The sequence below is a fragment of the Balearica regulorum genome, chromosome 15 (assembly GCF_011004875.1).
Source record: "Balearica regulorum gibbericeps isolate bBalReg1 chromosome 15, bBalReg1.pri, whole genome shotgun sequence".
Classification (NCBI taxonomy): domain Eukaryota; kingdom Metazoa; phylum Chordata; class Aves; order Gruiformes; family Gruidae; genus Balearica; species Balearica regulorum.
In genome coordinates, this window is record NC_046198.1 from 17718177 (window position 1) to 17741808 (window position 23632).

The window sequence follows — 23632 nt, forward strand, 5'->3', positions numbered from 1 at the left end:
ACATGTGGGATCAGGACTGTGACTCAGTGCAGCAACAGCACAGAGCACCGGCAGGTATTTCCTTTCCTCCAGAGCTGGGGCAGAACGGTTTGTGTTAGCAAGCGTATAAATACATAACCCTGGGAGAACGCGGCGATGCACATTAACAACCACATCACTGAACAGAACGACTGAAGCACACACACACAGAGCAGTCTCCTGACCCCTGCCTGCACTGTTTAGGTGGCTCTCCTGCAAAAACCAGCGTTTTGGACATGCAGTTCCCCGAGCGACCACAAAGAGCCCAGGAACGGGACACAGAACATCCAGCGACACCTCCCAGTGCACCCAGTTTGAGATTGCAAATGCAGCACAAGTCATTCCTACAGAGACAACTCCACTGCAAACATTTTACGCAGCAGAAGCATGATTCTGCAAGTTGTGTATTTCAGACAAACCACGCTCCTAAGTGCGGTTCCACCGTTTCCAAGGGACTCGCACGAAGATGTGAAGCCTTGTAGGTCTCTGTGCGGCGAGCCATGGAAAGCAGCATTTCCTCAAGGCTGAAATCTGTTTCCCCCAGGTAAGAACTCCAGTGACAGAACCTCTGGGAGTTCAATCCCAGACCTGCAGAGTCCCCATCGCAGTAATGAGCTACACTAAACCCACGAGGCCTCTCAAAGGTGCTTAAACCCTGTCTGAATTTCCTCACTGGACATTCTGAGCAGCTCGGCCCTGAGGAAGGCGGTGGTGGTGGCGGCAGCTGGTTTGCGCAGGCAGGGAGAGGCGGGGAGCTTTGCTGCCTGTTGCGCAGTGCCAGCTGTGTCTCCATTTCAATGCAGCTGAGTACAGCGATACCAGCCACGCACCTCACCTGGCAAGCTCGTTTCTCTGCTCTGTACTCCATTCTTACTAACCATTTGCTCCAATCTTTCACCCTTCTACCCATCGCAATGCTGCGTAAGCATTAGGTGGTTTGAAAACCCAAAACTTCACAGGGGAAGCCAACGCCAAGCTGCCCACAGGCCCTGGGCAAAGGTCCACAGCGCCGCTGGGTCCTGCTCTACCCATGCGTCGTTACTACTGGTCTGCTCAGACTGCGGTACTCAAACTACAAGAGGAGGCGCGAGACGTGGCCCAGCCCCACCACAGCACAGTTACTCGCACTCACGGTTTCCTACCCGCCCTGACATCAGCCTGGCTAGGCTGAGCACTACCAATCATTTCTGTTCTCAAGGCAAAAACACGCGCTGCCGAAGCTAAGCCTTTGTCAAATACAAAGCAAGAAGTGACACATCACAGGTTTTTTCAAACAATTTTTTACTGCAAGTTCTTTGCAAATATTTGTATAGTCATTACAAAAAATACCAAAGAAAATTTCAGTCTATTTAATTTTATAGAGTCATAATTTACAAAAAAATAAATAGTTTTACTCTAAAGACGACAATTGTCTAGTATTAAGGTCAGCAATATCATTCACAGAAGTCCACATTCTCAGAGTGCTGAGTATTTGGGTCTGTCTGACTTAGTTTGCCTTCTTCCAGCATTTTCCTTTAAAATAAGACTAATCAGAACATGAGAAAAGTAACTTCTTTCCTCCCACAAAAAAAAATAAACATTCAACATCGGTCTTGAAAACCAGACTCCATTGCTAATTGAATTATTAGACCCCTCTGACACACAACTTTAAAAAAAAAAAAAAGATCTGCTGTTTTTAAACAACTGTAACAGAACAGTTTCCAACAAAATGTAAGAGTCAAAGCAGCAGCATGAAGGGCACGTTTCTTCGCTGTAAGGCTAACGGTCCTCGGCGTGGCAGAGCTGCTACGAAAGCCCAGACCTGCCGAAGCCGAGGGCGTTACGATCGGCACCGCGCCGAGCCCGCAGCTCTGCTCACTCCTCGGCCCAGGCCCGCAGGCGTCACCAGGACTCGCCACCCAAGTCAGGAGTCCTGAGCGAAGGGGGTAAGGTCAGGTACCGCGCTGCAACACCAACTGCTGCGCGAGCTCGGTCTGCAGTGATTGTCATTCTAGATGCACTTAAATACTGCTTTGAAGTTGACTGTGCTTTTTCACATCAGCACGACCGACATGTTCTAGTGAACTTGCTGCTATACACTGTAAACACATGAAACCTTTAGGAGAATGCATAAAAGCATTAACCATGTACAGTAAATGCCATAGTGAGAAAGTCTGGCACACATTATTTCACAAGAAGAAAAATCTTTGGACTATAGTACTATATGCCACAATATGTTCCAAGTGCATCCCACAATGGATGGCTCATCAAGTGAGGAATCAGCAAACAAGCAAATAACTAGCATTTGCAGAAATGTTTTAAATAAAAAAAAAAAGGGGGCTTTGGAACATAAAAGCAGATGAAAAGAAAAAGCTTTTCTGAAGTTCTCTGATGAATCACTCCGCCTTACATTTGAGCATATAATGACAGATTTCAGGCAAAAATTAAAAGTCTCTGAAGTGTTCTGCACAGTACATGTGCCTCTCCTAAAGCTGGCTAAAATCAACGCTAAGGAGAATGAAAAAAGAACAAAAATTGCATTTTAATGTTACTTCCATTGCCATGCTCTGGCTGACTTCTCTAGGTCTGAAACGGAGCTGTACGGTTCACACCAGCTCAGGGGAGGTCACAGTTCTCCGAATGCATCGCCTCCCTCTTCCCAATACAAATTAACCAAGTTCAAGTGCTACACCAAGCCTGAATCTTTGGCCATGCTATAGAAAATGCCTTTTTCCTGAAGTAAGTGGTCTGGGCTACCACACTCCACCACTTCTCCTCTGTCCAGGACTAAAACTCTGTAAAACAAGGAGAAAGAAAAAAGAGTGGTCAGAAGAAGATCCAGAAAGCCAACGAGCACAGAGGTGTGTGTACAGACACTGACTGTAGCGAAGCCATTACAAGCACAGACAGTCCAGGCTGTAAGAATGGACACAAGGTTCTCAGCTCTCCTTCCCGGCCTCGCTCCAGATGCTCTGCCGGGTGTAATTGTACGTGCCATCTTTACCTGGTCACTTGCAGGCAGCCACAAGACTTTTGATGGAGCTCTGAGCCAGCCAGAAACTAAATGGCAGCGCTTCTCATCAAGGGGAGCGAGAGCCCTCAAGACCTCGCAGGGCCTGGGACAACCTTCCCGTAATAACCGCACCACATCAACTGATTTTGTACGGCTTCTGCTGACAAAACACCAACGCGGACGTAGCTCACGCAAAACAAAAGCGCAGCTGGGATTAGGAAGATTACACAGCAAGTCGCCACAGTCAGCTCCGAGTTCATGCTGCCTCGCTAACTGGCCAGGTCCCGCAGAGACGCCCGCGAGGGCCCTGGCAGGTGCCGCTGCCGCACGGCGCTACCTGCACCGCGACTGAACCGGGCTGTCCCCTCCGGTGACAGCGCCACCGGAGCTGGGCCTGGCGTGGGCAGCGCTCCTGCTCTTATCTTTCACTACTGACAGCGCAGAGAGAGCGCTACAAAAGTACACAAAAACCTTATCGCTGCTCACTGTGCGCTCTGCCATTCTGCGATAAAAAGGACGAGAGAGCTTAAAACTGAAATTATGAGACAACAACTCCACCCTCAACCACACCTTCGCAAGGCAGCTGAGGATGAGGGAGGCTGTATGTATTTAACCAGAAGTGATGGGAAGAGCAATGTCAAATAACTTCAGACAAGCGCAGGACCTGCCCCTGTGATTCCTTACACTGTCTGTGCCTAGTTTAGGGTATGAGCTCCCTAAAGCTCCGATGCCTCTTCCAGTTGTGCCTAAATTAGGGCAAGTCCCAGGAATAGACTCCTACCGTCGCCTCCCTCCCCTCCCCGGTTTGCCTGGGCAGGAAAGGCACGACAGCAGCGCGACAGAGGGATGGAGGAGCTCCCCAGGCCGAGCACAGCCACCACAAGCCAGAACACACCTCCCCCATCAAACCCGGGATTCCAGCAGCTCTGTGGGGAGGGGGCTAAAAACGCACTGGTGAACATTTAGCTAACACAAAGGTGCTCTTTAAGTAGAGCACAGTGCAGGTCACGCGTGGCATTCTTCAAGATAAATGTGGTATTACTTTACCTTGTGTAGTCCATGATTGTGTTCAGACGATGTGCTATAGTTAATACAGTACACTCTTCAAATTGAGACTTTATTGTTGACTGTATAAGTTTATCTGTTTCAAGATCAACAGCAGCTGTGGCTTCATCCAGAACCAGGATTTTGGACTTCCTGAGCAGAGCTCGTGCCAGGCACACCAGCTGGCGCTGTCCCACACTGCGCAGATGGGGTGGGAGGGTGAGGAAAAGAGTCAGAACAAGTTTGCAGTATTCATTTCGAAGCCCAGCAACTCCTTGTAAGAGCTCTTCTAAAGTAGAGGTGCCAAGAATCCAGCAAAATAGATAAGGTCAGTCTTACTACTTCACTGCAGAGTATCTAACAGCATCTGAAACTACACCCCCCTCACAATGAAGTCTTGGCAACATCATAAGAGATTACATTAAATGGTTTCAACATAACTGCATCAATGCAGTGTTGAGGCCTGTACTTCAAATGGTTTCTACAGACTGAACATGTATCCCTGTGACGGTGCAAAAGGCGAGCTAACAACTCCCTTAGAAAAGCTGCATCTGTTGGGCAGGAGCCATGGTAAGTTCAGAGCACCAGCTATAAATAGCGAGCTGCTGCTACTAAAGTCCTTTCCAAGACTGCCCACGGTGTCAAACCTTGCAGCATTCAGAGTATTTCTTAAATTACTTTGAATGCCCAAACTTGAGGGTTTAAAACATGTTGAATAAAGTCTAGTTGGTTGATTGCCTGGTCGTGCATTAAGAATCCCCAATTCCCTCCCCAAATTCCCAAGCGGGGCGGGGGGAGCCCCCACGGCACTGCTGTGCTAGGGCCAAGCTACACACTGGCCGAGCAAGCCGCACGGTTTCTGAAGTGGAGAGTGTGGCTGCAGACGGGAGGGCACGCGCACACACCCCCCTCTCACGTCTCCTTTGGCCCTTAAGGCAGTTTTCACAAGCACGGTTATTTGACGTACCTGAGGTTCTCTCCACCTTCAGCACATTCATGATTAAGTTTATCAGGAAGGGACGATACAAAGTTTTTCAGGTGAGCCAATTCCAAAGACCTCCAAATGTCTTCATCGGAGTGTTGGTCAAAAGGGTCAAGGTTCATACGCAGAGAGCCAGAAAACAGTATCGGATCCTGCACACAAAGAGGTAATTGGCAATGTACACCAAACACGGCAAGCAGCCCAAAAATACTGCTTAGATAATGACAGGAAAAGAGCATGTCCAGGTGCCGTTGCAAGCAAGCTAATCTACTGAATTTAGGAGTGAGACCTCACTTTTTCCAATGACAGCAAGTAGTTGTCCCTCACCCTTATTCCTTTCACCTCCTGGGGGCCTGACCCCTGCCCTCTGCAGATTCTGGCACTCCAGACCTTTCTGTGAGTCAGTAACTCACGAATCCAGAAGAAGAAAAAAAAAAAAAAAGGAAAAAAAAACAAACAAAAAAACCCCCACAAACCAAACAGCCAACTTTCTTTTACTGGGCTAGTAAGTTAAAGAACAGGCACTCCCTGCCCAACCCTCTGTCAGCAGGGACTACTAGGTCAACTTTCCGCTTCTTGGGGAACTACATCATCTGTAAATATTTCAAGAATCTTCAGCTGCAGTATTAATGACATGAATGCATTTTCTTCCTGGACATGGAGAAATACTACTTTGGAAATACTTCTGACCTAGTAGTGTCAGACTGATGCAAAGTGATCAAAAAGGAGAAAGCAAAAGCTCCCCCCCCAAGATTTCCAAAAGAAGCGGTGCAGAAAACCTTCTACAGGGTGCTCACTTGTTACGGCAGCGTGATGCAACGGTGGTTTATACAACCACGTTTTATGGTCTGTCTTTGAATCAGAACAGGCAGGCAATAAAAGCTCCGCAGTAAGAACAAGACGACTTGAGACTATAAGTCCGGTCCTTGTAAAGCCGTATTCCCAAACGTTTTGGACTATCTAACCCCCCATTGCTGGGCTAGACCGGGATGGTTACGTAGAGGTTCTGTGAGCAAACAGTAACACACACCTCGCTCACGAGATCCTGCCCAAGCCAGAGTGCTTCGTACAAAGGCCCAAAGAGCACAGCTCAAGCCTGAAACAGCAACGCAAAATCCCAATTCCTCACAACTGGACTACACGGTACCTTGGTTCCATTTCTAAACAGAATGAACCACCTAAAGTGAAAGTGGAAACTGATCTCTAGAAAAAGTCCTGAGGGCCTTCCACGAGTGGAAATACTCAGATTTACTTCCCCTTTACTGGCCCAAAGAGCAACGGTCCCAGCTAACTACGGGATCCCGGCCAGGTGTCCAGCTGGGATGAGACCTCCCCACTCAGCTCCGCTGTCTGTCACACCGAAGTGATCAGCGTGGGGTGCTGGCAAAGCCCGTGGGTCCAAAGGCCAGGGCTTTGCTTCCACATCACAACTCGGCCACAGCCAAGCTCCTACTTGTTACCCAGCACAAGCTCATCAAAGCCAGTCCAGGAGAAACGCTTGGTTTCCAGCCCATGAAAGAGCATGCTGAAATGACTCAATCCCACAGCTATAGATCAGAGAAGGAATTAACATATTCTCCCCAGTACGTTACAGAAACAGCATTGTTACAAAACGGGTTCTGCTAACGGCGAGATTTCACACCTACCTGTGGGATGATGGTGATCTTGAATCGCAAGTCATGGAGCCCTATCTTTGCAATATTAATTCCATCAATAATAATTTCTCCTTCAGCTGCTTCATTAATCCGAAACAAACCTAAAGTAAGTGAGGATTTTCCAGCTCCCGTTCTTCCAACTATTCCAATCTGTTGGATATGAAAAAACAAGAACAAAAAGCAGTCAAAATCTGCAATCCAATGACGGTTTTCCATTTTTCTAGAAAGGCAGATGGAATTGGGTAGAGCAGGCCAAGGTTTCCCTAATCCTTTGTTCATGCTTTACAGTTACAATTGCTGACTTGACATTTATCTTGTTTGAATTTATAGCAAAAATATACCAAAAGTACTCATACTGTACATTTTACTTCCCTGTTAGACTGAAGTCTTCACCCTTTTTTTTTTTTTAAATAAATGTAAAGGAATGCTACTTTGGTTGGTTGATAGATCTCTTGTCACCTGCCCTTTCTAACCACTGGAGGTAGTGTTCTGCCCTTATCTGTACGCAGAACACAACTAAGGAAGCTGGACAGATCATCTGTCTTGCCGCTCCCTTTCATGCTGCCGTGCAAGACCAGACTATTATTAAAGCTCAGAGAATCCCCACAGGACGGGCGGGATGCGTGCGAGTGCACATGCGAGGAAGCAGTAGGAGACGCTACATATCACCATCAGTTTGGCCAGATCCAGAGAATCTCCTCTCAAGTCCCTGCAGTTTCCTGCAGATTCTCACCTTGCCTCACCAGATCAGGGCTTCCCCCCTCTACTTAGCAGCTCATTTTCTTGAGACTATAATTAACTTAATCTCTCTGCAACCTGCACTGCTCTCTGCTTACGGCACACAAATTAGCAACATTTCCTGGGAAGGAGAGAGAAGACACATAAACCTCACTTCCTTAGGAAACCAGACCAAAAGATACTTCACAAGGCCCCTTAATAGTGTATCGTTACCTCATGATGCAGGACACACCTTGGCAAGGATAACAGCCCGCTACATCTGCCTGTGACAGTAAGACAGACTCTACAGAAGCTCTTCTCGCTCTTAAGGACCCAAGGCACAGTACAAACAGGGTTAGACCTCTTTTGGCCTATGCATGCAGACTTATAAACAGTAACACTCTACTATAAATTCTGATTCATTACCTTCTCACCCCCATTTATGGTAACATTTATATTTTTCAGAACCAAATCCAAGTCTTCCCGGTAACGTAAACCATAGCCTCGAAACTCAACCTTCCCTTCCTCAGGCCAGGTACTGGCTGGGGCAGTTTGTTCAATGCTCCATTCCGCCTGAAAGAACCACACAAACATATCAGTTCCTCCTTCAACTGGACATGGGCTCAGAGGACTCGAGGATGACGGGGAGCAGAGATTCCACCTGCAGCCCCTGGAGGACCCCACGCTGGAGCAGGTGGAGACACCTGAAGGAGGCTGTGGCCCGTGGGAAGCCCACACTGGAGCAAGCTCCTGGCAGGACCTGTGGATCCGTGGAGAGAGGAGCCCACGCCAGAGCAGGTTTGCTGACAGGACTTGTGACCCCGTGGGGGACCCACGCTGGAGCAGTTTGCTCCCGAAGGTCTGCACCCCGTGGGAGAGACCCACGCTGGAGCAGTTGGTGAAGGACTGCAGCCTGTGGGAAGGACTCACATTGGAGAAGTTGGTGGAGGACTGTCTCCTGTGGGAGGAACCCCACGCTGGAGCAGGGGCAGAATGAGGAGTTTAATTGTTTAACTGAGACACAAGCACTACGAGATTAACAAGCTGGTAAAGTAAACAGCTGCTGCCTCAGCCTCCCACAGAGGTGGGAGAGAACAGACCCCACTGCATTCACTGCCAGTGCCAAACAAAAAGGCTTTTAACTCTATAAACACTGGTCTGCAATCAGAAAAAAATTCTAGGAAGGGTTTTCACAAGGTTTGGCTGCAAAAATAGTGACTCAAGTCAGGTTCAAGTGACAGTCATGGCAAAGCAGCACAGGGAACTCTGTTCTGTAGCCAAAAGGGGCACAAATGCAGATGAAATGAGTTGTTAGGTGATTTGAATCAAAACAGAAAAAGCAAAACCTCTAAGTCCCACACTGAGAGCAAAAAGAGAAACGCAAATAAAAAGATAATGTCTAAGCATTTAGGAAACCAAAACATTTGTACAGCTCCACTGCTTAGCCCAGGGCAGAACAGCACATTTCCTAAATAACACTGTGTAAGTATCAGCAGATACACCTCAAAAGCGTCCACAGAAACTATCCACCAAGATACAGCCTGTCCCTCAAGGGAGGGCACCGACAGCACTAAGCTCCATCCCTCTGCTCAGAGGACATGCCCAACCCCAACCCGTCCCGCCAGACCTCAGAACAGGGCACTGACTTCTACAGATGTGGTGGGCATCTCAACGCACCTCCTTCTCCATTTCAGCGTATTCTTTGACTCTTTCAACAGCAACAATGTTGGTTTCCAGCTCAGACGACATGCGAACTAGCCAGTTCAGGTATGCTGTAATCTGCAAGAAGAAAAGCAGTCCAGAAGCAGTTTACACTAAATATGTTACCTGCAATAAATAAAAAACACCGTACAACCAAAGCACTGCAAGTTCATGGAATGCATAAACACAGACAAGATCTTGGCTAATCAGTGCTGGACCTTGCCTTTAACATGCAGGGGATGAGTCGTCTTAGCCACATCCCCTCACCCAGGCAAGGCACAGAAGGAACTTCCCAGCATCATTCCAGATGCTATTTGTAGTGTTTTTTCTTCTTCCCATGTTCCTTAAATTACTTTTCCCTCCAAAGCCGTAGCGAGGTTCTGACTTTCTGATGCTGCCTTACAATTCAGAGGGTTGTTTTTTGTTGTTGTTTGGTGTTTGATTTTGTTGTTTGTTTTTTTTTTTAAAAAAAAAAAGGTAAAATTACCTGCAGTGAGTAGGACACTGAGAGGCCAACCAGTCCTGCGCTGAGTTTGTTGCGTGCGATCACTGCAAACAATGCTGCAAAGAGCACAATACAGTTCCCCACATACTCCAGACGGACAGCCAGCCACCTGCAAGACAGAAAAATGTAATGCATCTTTCCAGTAATTCAGTCACAGTGAATTAGGAATGTGGCCAACCAACATTCTCATTCTGTTTTTGAAAAGATTAGTAAAATGGCATCTGCATACTGCCAGCAACACAGGAACTGCAAGGTATCTGAGGTTCTGCTCCACCAGCATGCAAACCTAGAGGCATCCGAAATTAATAAATCTTTCAAGTGCACAAATTCCTGTCTTAGTTCAGAAAGCAGCTGTGGTTAACACTGGGATCAATGAATCAATACTTTTAAAAACTATTACCCAGAAGTAAGGCAGGAACTCTCAGAAAGAAGAGAAATTCAGAAGTCATCTTAATTCCATCACCAAGTTTAAGTAAAACATCTGTCAAACAGATACATCCACAGAGACCTCCCTACCCTGGACAGATGTGCTGGGAGCTGCCATTGCTAAGGAGCACGGGCGGCAGAACCACGTCCTCCCTATATAACTGTCTTTCAATACTTCAACCCCGCCGTTACCTGTTTGCAACAATGCTTGGATAATAAGCTTTCTGATTTTCATCCACTTTCATGTCGTTCTGCTTTATGAAACGTTTCTGCTCCTCAAAGGCTCGAATGACACTGACTCCCAGGAGGGTCTCGTTGAAGTGAGAATACACAGGAGAACGACTGACAGACTCGAGACGTTTGAGCTGGCGAGAAGTGGCCACATAAAACCTCTGCAAATCAGAGTATGAGAATTAGGGTTACCATCCAGACCACATATGAAAAGACAAAGCGAATCATAAAAGAGGTCCCTGCCATTTGGGCTGTTAGAGAAAACTCAACTTGCACATGGGAATACATGCCTTCTCCAACACTTTCAGGCCTAGAAAGACCATTACATACACTCTGCTGTCTTTAAACAGCCACCAATCAAACCATCTCATGCAACAGCCATTTTCTCCTCTTTCACTTCTCTGCAAGCTTAGTTCAACAGTATAACACACACACATCACTGCCTTTAAGGTTTACTAGAGAATCTGTCAGGCTCCATTAATTCAAAGACAAAACCCAGCTGCTTCTCTCCAACCCATACTGGCCCTACTAGATTTCCAAGAGTAAAGCAAGAGTGAAGCAAGCACACCCTGCCTACACAAGACCAGAGTGAAAGGCTGCCATCATTTCTTTTGCTCTGTAAACAAAATTCTGACGAAACAGGCACATCAGCAATGCACATGTACCCCTCAAGGCTACTCTTGTTTAGAAGCAAGTTTTAGAAAAGCCCATACATTTTCCATACTTGGTCTCTGAGCAACAAGCTAGACAAAATTTGCCTCAAAAGCTAATAGTGTTTTTATAAATCCTACTTCAGTACTAAAGGACTACCTTCTGCACAGAAGTCACTCTACACCTGACAACGGAAGGAAATGCTCTGCTAACGTCAGCTAATCACTAAACCATGCAAAGCACCGTCAGTCAAGCATGACTCAAGTCAAACACATTAGAATCCATCCCAGTGCAGAATCAGAAGAGAACTGTCTTCAGTAACAGAGGATGAGTGACTGCTGACCCAGTGCCCGCAGATAAACCCCTACCTGCACAAACAAGTAGACAAGTCCCAGAGGTGGAATAATGACAGCAGCTATAGGTGTGGCCAGCAGAATGATGATACAAGCCCCAATCACATTAAATGTGGAGCCCATGAACATCTTGATGATTGGTGGAATGGTGGAGTCAATGGTATCGATCTCCTTAGAGAAACGGTTCACCAGATTTCCACTGGGCGTACGTTCAAAGAAACTCATTGGAGATCTGAGGACATTGTGCAGCAGGTTAAGGTGCAGGTGTCGCGAAGCAAATATTCCCCCTATTGACACAACCATTGAGTAGCCAAACACAGCTATACCTGGAAAAGAAGACGGGTTTTAACTGCTTCCACCTCTCACATAAAATATTTTCCTTCATTCTGTCATCACTTAGCGTTAGCACATCTCTAGTACAATAATCCTGAGAACTGGGCTTCACTACAGGTAGACTGAGCAACTACCCCAAGTAATTAAAAATAAAATAAAATAATCAGTGAAAACACCAAATTTCCCTCATGGAAGATGTTGTTTCTCCATTACAAAATTTTGTGTGATATTTGAGCACTTTCCTTGAGTAAAGACCACTGAATTTTAAGGTGACATTTAGTTTTTATTGTGAGATTTTTACAGCAATTCTGAAGCGGGGAACTCGGGGTGTTAGGTTTCATGGCAAGCAAACCGTGACCACAAAGAGGACACATAAAAAGCCACGGCGCTGGCCTCCCCACGGTGCCTCAGTGGCCCCTCAGAGAAAACACCAGCTGAGCCAGGCCGTGTCCGCAAGGCGGGCAGCGTAGCCATGGCCTCCTGCGCCAACCCGTCCCTGTGAACCAGGCTAGCGCAGTTCCTTCACAGGCCAAGGAGCCACTTCCTGGGTCAGATGTTTTGTCACCAGCTGCTGGCTCATCAGCCCCTGCAAACCACTTTAATTCTTGTTTTGTTCAAATGAAAGAAAACCACATTCACCGACTGAATAATTTTAGAAGTTGGTTTGTTTGTCCCTTTTTTTCTTTAAATCCACTCAAGTTTTTCATCTTCCTATGAAGGAAGAAAGAAAAAAAAAAACAAAAACCAACCCCACACAAATGTTTCGCAAACTGCCGCCACAGTTCTGGGGATACAAGGTCACCAAGAGCACTGGAAACATTCTGAACCAACTGATCTTAAAATAGGTAAGACCAAGCAAACCTTGAGAAATTCCCAGTGCTCCATACACTCCCAGTCTGACATTTGTGTACTGCTGTGTCCCATTGATAACAGGATCATCTGTCCATAAACTCAGCCAGTAGTTGGAAGCCAGGGAGGCTATATGATTACACATAAAGAGGAAAATGCTCAAGAAAGAGATAAAGAGTCCAATTGCTTTCATGTAGTCCCAGTACACTGTTGCCTTTACCTGAAGACAGAAAGGGAAAAAAAAAGAAAAAAAACTCATTTTGCAGATTAAGTTTCAAAACCCTCAATTCCCCCTATTTAAAGTCAGTATCCCTGCATCAGGCCATAAAACCACAACAGTTGCACTCTGGAGCCACTGCTTGGGAACACAAACTGCAAAGTGTTCTATGGAGAGGTGCCAAACCCAACATCCCTCCAGGGCAGGCACACATCATCCTTCCCTTGTCTTCCAAGGGAAGGGACGGGTAGGGAGAGACCTGCCTGAAGTAACACAGAGCATCAGTGGCAGAGCCAAACACTTCACTGAGGAGTTCCAGTTTTTGGCTTTTTCTTTTTTTTTTTAACCACAAGACTGTACAGCCTTTAATTAAATCCTCGCTCCACATGGCTTGTATCCTATGATCTATCTTTAACCAGAGGATTCAAGCAACACTGCTAGGAGGTGTAACTGCCATTTTCCCAGGAACCTCACTCTCGGGTTTCTCAGAAAGCCCTGGGTATCCTGGGATTAGATACTTGTGTCTATAGTGGAAACTTGGCTTAAATTCATCTGAGTCAATTCCAGCTCCTTACACTGAAGGGCAGATTTCATGAAGTCACCTAATTTGTCACAACCTCTCTCCAAGAAATAGCTGCAAGGTTTTCATCTCTTCTTTTAAACTTTGATGTGGTTAGACCCATCATCTTAAACAAAAGCTGTGGTGTCAGCACTCTTTCTGCATGCAAACCAGGAGCTCAGCTTTGGGAGCAGAGGGCACAGCCACACTTCCACGAAGTACTGCACAACAAGCACCAAGTCCAAGAACCCGCTCAGAGCTTTCTCACCCCGCTTACATGGTCTTTGGAAGCTATTTTCTTCTGAACCCTGGGGATTTTTCTAAAACTGAAAGCGAGTGCAGGAAGTGGGAAGAGGAGACCTTACCCTCCCGGTCTTCGCTGTGTCAGCCTCCGTCAATTTCCAGGAATTCTTTTCAGCAAGTGGCTTCTGCAGCTCTGCTGTGCTGCTCTGGTGCGGTGGCTTCCCCGTGTCTCTGCTGTATGTTGAAGAGTTACTGAGTTGCCTGTTTGAAGACATTTATTTTGCAGTCTTAGCGTGATACAGGCCAGGTGTTTACTTCATAAATAGACTTCAACAGTAACAGTCCACAGCTCCAAGTCAGTGGCTTACATTATTCTGGCGATACTCAATCTCCTAACCAGTCAGCATCAGGCCAGCGGTTACTAGTACCTCCTCCTACCCTCACAGTGCGCTGCTAATCCTCCCTGATGGCGTTCGGTTCTCAAGAATCCATCTTCAGATACAAATAACAGGCTATTCAGTCAAAGAAGTCTAGGTTGAGCAATCGAACTCCGGAAAGAAAAACGCTTGGTGATCACCAACCTCAGCTTTTACAAACCCTATCATACGCAGGGCAGCTGCTGAAGTGCAAAAAGGGTACCCACGCTGGCATCAATTGTACTCCCAGGTGCTCATTAGTGTACAGAAATACAGTAGCTCTAGAGCACCAAAAGAATACGGCACAGACCATGAGATTGATTTTGGGAAGGTTTAATCACAGCAACTGCCTTTGGCCTCTCTCAAGCATAACAGCAGCTGTACTAGGTCAGACTAAAGGGCCGCTTAGCACTTCATCCCATCAGACAGCAGTCAGCCACAGGAGCCTTGGGAAAGCATGGGAAAGCTGGACTACCCAATGCACTGCTCTCCCTCTATGCGAGCCAAACCCATGGTATCTTGCTACAACACAATCGTTTCTTTAGGTAGAAAAAGTAGCACAAGAGCTCTGTGCGCGCAGACATGCATGCACAACAGTCCGTACCAGCCACCGGCGTGGGGCTGCAGCCTCAGAGGTTCGCATGCCCAGGTGCTGGCCGTTGGGGAGACTGGGGTCCAGGGGCAGCTGTTGGGCAGAGCGAGCGTCTGAGCCCAGCTAGCAGGGGGACCCACCCTGCACATACACGTATACGGTATTCCACTGGGGAACCTCTGTCCTGCTCAGCCAGAGGCAGGAACAGGATGAGGCCATTTGGCGCTGTGTTTGTGTGGGTGCTCTACATGTCCGTGGTCCATGCGGCCGGCCGCGTACCCAGGAGGTGCGTGTGCGCGCTCTGCGTGTGCCTGCAGGCAGTACACCTTCAGCCTCGCGACTGCTGGACCGGGAGCCACGGAGCAGCAGCAGCCTCGCCTCGCTCGGGCTGCCTGACCCAGCACGACACATTTTCCTCTAACACATACCATCAACACCACATTAATCTTTGTCCATGACTGAGTAACAGGATGGAAAAGGGGGCAAAAGAAGGAGGAAAAAAAAAAAAGGGAAAAAAAAAAAAAGACTACACACCTATGCATCAACTTTCCAGGGGCTTCATTCACAAGGACTCCATTTTCTACAGGCTTTCCTTCCTTTCCAGATGGACTATTTGTATCTGAGGGGGTAAAAAAGTAAACATGAAAATGGTAAGCAAAAAGATACAAAGGTTTCATCTGAATCCTAAATGCCAGGTGCAGTCCTAATGTGCAAACAAAGAGGGAACACAAGTAGGTACACTAACAGATAACTGACCAGGTGAACACAGCAGTTTAGTTCCACCCCAACAGGACTAGCTTGGCAAGACAGCGAACATTTTCCTATTTTTCTACCAAATATAGGTCACTAATAATAATGTATTATGAGGATGTACTTGATGTTAAAGCATGCCATACCAAACCACACTGTGATTCACTCTGTGGAAAAAGCCACAAACAATCCAACCACTCCTTTTCAAACCACATCTTTTACATGGTTAACTATGAATTATTTTCATTTTAGAAATGCAATGAGAAGACATTCTAGTAAATGATGGAGAAAAGCTATAAGAACAGAAGGTGTGTGCTATTAACTTCGAGCATTCCTGCAAAATCAAGCAGGGAGCAACATGCAAAAGCCTGGTGTTTTTAAGCAACCATAGGAATCAGATTAATTTAAGCAAGAGGTCGTTCTATAAATGTCACTTCTCAAAAAAAAAAGTTGTTATCCCACAACACCCCATTTGTAGCAAGATGCTGCACACGAGACAATTGCCTAAAACCTTCCACAAAACCTGTCAGCTTGAACTATCAAGCTTTCTCCAAGCAACTTAATTCAGTGTAATACAGTGCCATGAGTAAAATTTCTAGGTTCAAGTTATGTCATAATTTTCCTAATACAAACCAATGACTGACTCCTAAAAAATTAACTGTCAATTACATGGAACTCTATTTTCAAGTGTGAAAGTTAATTCAGAATTTGTAACAAAAGAAAAGAATTTTGCATTTTAAAGGATTTATGCAAACAAAAAAGCCCACCTGCATCTATTCAAAAGATATGCAGGAAAATTCGCTTAGATCTAGAGTCTGAAGTTTTCATGTTTTTATATGAAAGCAAAATATACGCATAGAACAGTTCATCAATACATTAAGTGTAGACTGCTTGAACATAAAGCTGTTCCCTCCTGTGTCTGCAAACTGAACATTGGTTTATTAATATAAAAACCCAAAGCTAAACTGTTCAGTAGCAGAAAAAAAAGCAGAAAATATGAAAAAAGTAAAGAATTCAGTGATGTAGTTCTTATTTTTATTTATAGGAAAGAGAGCAAACCAATATGGGACTGCAGGTTATTTTAAGCACTGGGCAGCATTTCTTTTGACAGGCTCCCGTATGAAAACCAGCAAGTATTCCAGCATCATATCGCTTTAAAGTGTCATTGAAGTTCTAAACCCACATGAACAAAACAAGACTGCAAATAAACCATCCTGCCCTAACAGCTCTTAAATTTGATTTCGTGTTGTAGGCTACAAAGATTTCCTGCTTATACTGCATTTACCTCCGGAGAAGGAAAAACGCTCGAGATTGCCATAGTAAAGCTGGCACATGCACCTAGGACACAGGCTCATCACTGAGGGCTCTGCTGAAAAACGTGTCCAGAAGTGATAAAAGGGAGCAGCTGCCAAGTACCACATGAGAACAAAAAGGACCTGCGGGGCTGAATCCTGAACGATGCCTCTCTGGGTACGCTCACTACACTCCTAAGTCCAGGGAGCATCTTTACAGTTTAGTTAAACCCTCCTCATGGAAGTGTTTGAGATAAAGAATTGCTGCTGATGTGTCATCTACAAGCTGACACACCAACTGCTGTAGCATCACACAAACAAGAAACATGCAAACCATGCTGATACCTTCCATTGTGCAGATGAAATTCTAATAATGACTCAGTCTCTTGTAAATGAACTGCAGCTACTCATATTACTCCAACCCAAGCACTAATACAAAGCCACATGGCACAAAAGCAGTTACCTGTTTCCAGAGGTTGAATCGTTCCTTCTAACGAAGGATCTAAAAGTATATATAATTAACTTTTCCCAGAACACACTCAACCATTTTCAATCTTTACAAACACAAATGCATCCAAGTAGCACAACCTAAACCACAAAACCATAAATGCCCAGGGCGGGATGGAATTTGCTGAGGTGGACCTCTTTTTAATCTCAAGCCTTATGCACAGTCAAAAAAAGACAACCTTGAGGAAAAAGAAAAAATCCCAATCAGATGGCTACAAGTGACAGATCGAGAAACTTCTTTTCTTTCAAGATACACACTAATGGAGAGAGAATCAAAAAAAGTTGAAGCGCCTCATACTGACAACAACGACAGAAAAACCTCACTACAGACAGGGAACTACCATATGCATTTTCCCTGGAGGTGGAGATGACACTTCATTCGAGAACCTTAAGAGACCCTCTGACTTCAATGCTAAAGAGGCAAAGCATCATGTTTTCAGAGTGGCGACTTCTGTCTGCATGGCTGTGTCTGTCCTCCCACAGCTCTGCTATTCTGCCTTGCTTTAGTCATGCAACTGCAAGGAGAGGAGGAGAGCTGTGCTAGCACAGGTTTACTTAGTCCCAACAACTCTGTAGTTCCCAGTCATAATCCTGCAGGGACAGATTAGTAAGAAACACTGAGATACTTCACGTTTCCAAGTGCCTTGATACCCAACAGCACTCATCAGGAGTCAATATTTGCTTCTGTAATTTGGGACAGAGGCTGCAAATAGCTTTTGCTTTAGGAAAGACAAAGGAAAAAGAGTTGAATTTTGCTAGATGGCAACTAAAATGAATTTAAGGGAAAGTCAGATTATTTCCTGACACAGACAGGTGTTACTACTCAGGAATTACTACTCAGGTCCAGACTCCACAACAACATTCGGAAAAACGGCAACACATCTCACTATTTAACTCTTGCCTTCCCAGGAGTCAGAAAGGAGAGAAGCACCCAGCCATCCCTACAGGCATCATACAAGCTACCTTACCTATCCAACACTGCTATTAAGCTTAACTCAGCCTCGTGCTGTTAGAAAGAAGCACAGCCACAAAATACAGGTGTGCTGGGCTTTACTGGGAGACAGTGCTGATTGTGAAGGTACGATGCTTTGTCTTGCAGCTAGGAAACCCCAGCCCATAATGCAGAATTAATTTTTATTATGAAATACACACTACTACCTGGTGTATAATATAAAGTTATTCAGCAAGGAAGCTATCTTCTTTTGAAATTCAGCACTTTAAAAATAAATCTTTTTTTCTTTTTCTCACTGCTGCAATTAGGAAGCAATTTATACAGAGGGCAAGCAAGGCCCCGCAAATCTCACTCCTTTACCATATTATCTTTTTCAGAAAGCAGATTTCTACTCCGTGCAGGACAACAGCTGAAATTTGGGAAATTAAGTCCACAGAATTTAAGAAAAAACTTGAAGACATTCAAATTGAATAGCTGTAAGTGACAGATCAAGAAGCTTCAAGACATGCAGATTGTTGAACTAAAGGCTACAGCCCAGACCAGCAGCAGTTCTCAGAGTGCTTTTACCTCCCTTCCTCTCCAAAAGAAAACTGAGTAACCTGTTGTGCTGACAATTCTCACACAAAAAAATGAACTGTGTGGCCATTGAAAGGTCTTTCAGCTGTTTATCTGACTGCAAAGTCACAGAGCCAAAAGCTGGGAATTCAGCCATCTGAAGCACAGCCCACACAATGTAAACCAGATTTAGAATTACTAATTGTGCTGTACATCTCTACCGTTCAGGCACTGCAGTCAAGGTCAAAGGTGAACCGGATAGTTAAAAAAATATTTCAACCTTATGGTGCAGTTGCATTTCTGTGGAGCCACTTTTACTGCCCACAAAAACTAAAAATAGCTCCAGGCTGTTCAAGGACAAACCAAAGTTTATGCTGAAGCCATTTGGAAAAAAAAGTAAAACCCCAACCCACAGATGCGTTAAAACAAAAGCTAACATCTGCTGCATTACTTTGTATGGGAGACAAGGAAAACAGTAATAAGAAAGGTAATCTTAAAGGCGCTATTTGCTATCTGTACAGCAAGAGGTATTACAGAACAGCTACAAGTCTGGACACGGGAGGGAGGGACACCAGAACAAAAAGGCGCTCACAGAAGCCAAGGGCACATCTGTGACTCCAGACCAAGCTGCACAGGCAGGAGTAGCGCTGGCAGCCGCAAGTCAGCCACACTAAATGCCAGAGAATGGAACAACTGCTAAAAGAAATTGGATGCTTTTTACACAAACCAATAGGTTATTTTTACACGTAGTACCAGTTACTTTGGAGAAGACTGCACCCCGCAGACACAGTAAGGCACCCATTTCAGGGACCCACAGCCGAAAGCAGCAGTGCTGCACATCGCGCTCCCCGTGGCTGAGCACCCACTGCTGCCAGCCTCGCCGCTGCCCTCTGCGTCACGCAGGAGGAGAACGGGGAGCTCACACCTCCCTCTGGGCCATCCCAAAGGCTCACGCGGGGGCAGGTTTCTGGAGCGGGGAGATTTCCCACACAGAGGAGCAGCACGGTGAAGCTGAGGACGGGAAAGGCAGCAGTGCAGCAGGCAGGCAGCCCTCAGGAATCCCAGAGGGAGAAAAGGGCTGGGAGGCAACGGGGAGCAGACTCGCAGCCAGACCGCAGAGGCTGGGTAGGAGGAGAGGCCTTCCACCCTGGCAGAAGCAGAATGCATTCCAGCCAGAAAGCACCCATCCAAAGTTTTCTACTTTGCCACAGCTTAAGTGTTTTCAGGCTGCCAACACATAGCTTCAGACATAACGGAGCCTCCTTTTTCAAGTGGGTGTGCAGATCCCCTCAGCTAGCTCTGCCTGGCTCCCATCACAGATTACTAAGAACTTGTGATTTTTATTAATATTTAGTGATCTTTTACACATCTGATAAAAATTAATATTATCCCTAGGAACCAGACAAATAATGCCCCTGTTTTTCACGTTTTACCCCAGGTGGAAGATCACTTGAGCAAAACTGAGAAACCAGTTTGCTGCAAATAGGCCAACCCTGCGTTACTGCAGTCCTCTCCGAATCACCAGGGTCATACCGACGTGCAAAGCACCTTTTATTAGACAACTGCAGAGAAGCATAGCAAAAGATAAAGCACTGTCTCACTTTCCAAAAGAAGATTCAGTATTTAAATGGAAAAGTCAAGTCAGGTTAACGAAAAGGCCTTCAGAAACCTACCATGCGCTTGGAAAGGGGAGGAGACAAAGGCCAAAAGAACAAGGCTATTAGAGGCGGCAACTCTTTGTATAAGTCACTTGTTCACTTCCTAGGGAAGCGCACAGTTACTTTGTCTCTGAAGTCTCCAGACTGCAGAGTGCAAGAAGTCTGAGGGTGCCCAAAGGGGCTACAGGAGCACCCACTGAAAATACACACAAGCTAGCCTGACTCTGCTTCCCCAGCGCCTCTTCGCGCAGTGCGCTGCGCAGTGGGAACAGGAGTCCGGGACGTCAGGCAGAGAAACGAGCTGCTGCTTCCTCCTCCCCGTTCCCAGAGGACTTATCAGCATAAAGACGACACATCCTAACAAGCACGCGAAAGGTGTGTACACCCCAGCTGGCCTTTGCTTGATCTCACGACCATCTGACTTTTGCTCTGAGAGGCGTTTTACTACAGATCTGCTCCACATTTTCCTAAATTTTAAGAAAGAATGTGTGTTTAATCCCACAGCCTTCAATGCCTTCAAGAAAGAAGCACCTCCACGTATATCACAAGAAATAATAATTTCTTAACTTTCCTTCCACTACTACTGTTTTTCCTCTAACGTGACTCCCTTAACATACCACACATCAGCTTATCCCAAGAGAATTTATTTGTAAGCTTACCGCTGTTCTCCACGCTTTGTTCAGTATTAGCATATGTACGAAGAAACTCAGCAAAAGCCCCATCTTGCTGCAGCAGCTCCTGGTAGGAGCCCATCTCAGAGATTTTTCCATCAGACATTACCAGAATTGTGTCCATTTGAGGCAGATAGTTGATTGCATGGGTTACCAAAACCCGTGTCTAAATAGCAAAAGGAAAGGAAAAAAAAAAAGTTTTTCTAACATCTGAAATTAGTAAATAGAATGGTTGAACTACTGCTTTTGCTGCTTGAATTCTGTGTATAATACAGTAATAACAATGGACAGGCATGCAGCATTTTTAAGAAAAAATACTGTCCTTGTCTTGACTTTTCCATTGAAGAATTTTGGATTACAGAAACCACAGCACACTTCATTGTAAAACCTAAGTGTTTTATAAAGGTCCTCTAAAGTCTCAGAAGGACCCTTTCACTTTTCAGATGTTTGAAACAAAGTCAGAATATGCAACTTGACAAACTTGGAATCATTTGAACTCAAAGAAAAACAAATCATTCTCTGGAGACGAGTATCTCATTATGACCTACTTTATTTTTCAGGTTTCCTTTCGGTCCAATAACTTTTTCAAAAATATGTTTCCCAACATGAGCGTCAACAGCTGATAAAGGATCGTCAAATAAGTAGATGTCTGCATTACAATAAACCGCCCGAGCAAGACTGACTCGCTGTTTCTGTCCTCCAGACAAATTCACGCCCTGGGGAAACAGGAAAATACGATCCTTTATTTACACCTGAGATGAGATGTCTTGCTACAGTTTGTGAAAGACACAAGTCATAGGTGGTTCACGCAAATTACAGAAATTTCAAAGCTGTATGAAACAGATCTCCATCACGAATAATTTCACTACCAAACAGTGTAAGCAATCACAGTCAAAGTCCTCTTGAAAGCAAGCACCTCTTAAGTTCTGTCAGTGAGGGGCTAGTCAAAAAAAAGTGTTTGCCAGTCTTGCAAAGCAATTAACCCAGACCAACCTACCTAACTCTGTCCATTCAGAGGCTCCTTTCCTACTCAGCTGTATTTCTGCAGTGCCGCCTCTGTTTTAATACACAAACTCTGCTCACACTCTCCAGTTTGGTTGGCGTGCTGACCAGTAAGGAAGATAAAGCTGCACCCATTACTGAATCTGGGGCTGTGGGTCGGCAGCTACACCCCTCCTCTAACCGGTCAGCAGGCAAAGCATGGATCCCTGGGGAAGCATGGATCTTCTGGGGAAGAACGCCAAGCAGATTACATACACATACTCCGCTGGCCACGTGGCAAGGGGACACCTGATCCTGCTTCCATAGCACAGCACAACATCTAGGCAAGTTTCTAAACCTCACGCTGCATGTTTTTGCGACCAAGTGTCAGGTTTGGGGTGGTGGTTGTTTTTGTAGGGTTTTTTTGAGGGGTTGGGGGTGGTGAGGGGGGTTGTTTGCTTGTTTTAAATGAAACCGAAGCATTCAGGAGATTCTTCTCTTCCTGTTTCCATACATTTTTCCGCTCTATGACCATGGCAACTTAAAGGCATTAAAAACTGTCATTGCAAGATGCTTTTGCATTTGTAATAGAGGACAGGTTTCCTCCCCTTTGAGGCTTAAAGACAAGGAAAACACACTGTTCAAATTTACCTCTTATCCTAGAGGATTTCTACTTTGAATGTTTTAAACTCAATACAACTTTAAGATAAAGTAGAATAGAAGTCATGTGGCCTTAACTACAAGCAATAGCACTGTTATGGTAGAGTGGCATTTAAATACCTTTTCTCCTATTTCTGTTTTGTCTCCCGTAGGAAGAATCTCTATATCGGGCAGCAGTGCACAAGCCTCAATCACACACTTGTACCGGCTCTCATTCATCTCCTTTCCAAAGATAATGTTATCTTCCAGAGTTGCATTTTGGACCCAGGCTTGCTGAGGAACGTAGGCTACTGAGCCCTGCAAGAAAAATAAAGTTCCTTGTTTAGTATTTTAGACTACAAGTCTGCGCACAAAGTCGACAGCAGGGCTTTGTGAGGCAGGCAGTGCTAATTACCTCACAAACAGCCTATGGTCATTTCAAAGCTGCAGAAGCAGTTCTTGGGCTACTGCCTCCTCCAAAATGTTATTTTTATAATCCTCTCTACAAGTGAGTATAATGAAGTGTGTTGGTGGAAAATAAAGGACTTCAAACCAAATACGATTCTCTAATGTAAACTTGGAGGAAACATTTGTTTAAGAGAGTACGATTGCACAATTACTCAATGTCAAAAGCCATTAGTTCTTTCATATAGTTATAAATTATGTTCTGCATAAAACAATTTAATCTGGAATGCAAGTGTTTCACAAATGCATTCCTGCCAAGAGATTTCTGCAGAAAGTAGGGGAAGTAATTTTTATATAGAAGTCACTTCGAAGGAAGAGATTGAGTTACTGCAAAGTATTTTGCTTTGAAGATTAGTTCTGCTTTCTCTTTCTGCACAAATAATCAGTGATTCAGATCTCACCTATTTATTTTTCCAGAACAATTTTGGAGGTGACCAAATGTGCATTTTTTTAAATGCAACATATTTGTTTTGCTCTTAAAATAATTCTCTTTCCACACATTAGAGCAACGGCAAAATTCAAAACAAGGACTTTAGTTATTTACTTATTTCCAGGTCATTTTTCCTCTGTGAGCTCTGTGCAGCTCTGGTGTCTAAGACAGTACAAACTACAACAGCAGCTTTTCCCATGTTTGGGTATCTGGGTGTACCCTCTCTCCCTGTAATTCTCTGATGTCTA

General features: G+C 45.2%; 1 protein-coding gene across 4 annotated transcripts in view; it reads right to left on the reverse strand.

Moving 5' to 3' along the window:
• Window positions 1-1347: 1347 nt before the first annotated feature.
• LOC104629563 (ATP binding cassette subfamily C member 1 (ABCC1 blood group)) overlaps window positions 1348-23632 on the reverse strand; it is a 52945-nt gene continuing 30660 nt past the window's right edge. For 2 of the 4 annotated variants that reach the window (XM_075767877.1, XM_075767878.1), the window contains 15 exons: window positions 22631-22807; window positions 21418-21585; window positions 20858-21035; window positions 15019-15103; window positions 13599-13737; window positions 12470-12677; window positions 11291-11601; window positions 10233-10432; window positions 9597-9723; window positions 9086-9187; window positions 7835-7981; window positions 6683-6841; window positions 5022-5188; window positions 4058-4252; window positions 1348-2792 (listed from right to left, as the gene is read on the reverse strand). In XM_075767877.1, coding sequence (XP_075623992.1) covers window positions 2684-2792; window positions 4058-4252; window positions 5022-5188; window positions 6683-6841; window positions 7835-7981; window positions 9086-9187; window positions 9597-9723; window positions 10233-10432; window positions 11291-11601; window positions 12470-12677; window positions 13599-13737; window positions 15019-15103; window positions 20858-21035; window positions 21418-21585; window positions 22631-22807 — 2472 coding nt within the window. In that variant the 3' untranslated portion in view covers window positions 1348-2683. Of the gene's footprint in view, window positions 2793-4057; window positions 4344-5021; window positions 5189-6682; window positions 6842-7834; window positions 7982-9085; window positions 9188-9596; window positions 9724-10232; window positions 10433-11290; window positions 11602-12469; window positions 12678-13598; window positions 13738-13844; window positions 13977-15018; window positions 15104-20857; window positions 21036-21417; window positions 21586-22630; window positions 22808-23632 lie in introns of those variants that run through there. The other 2 variants (XM_075767876.1, XM_075767879.1) reach the window with 2 other exon arrangements.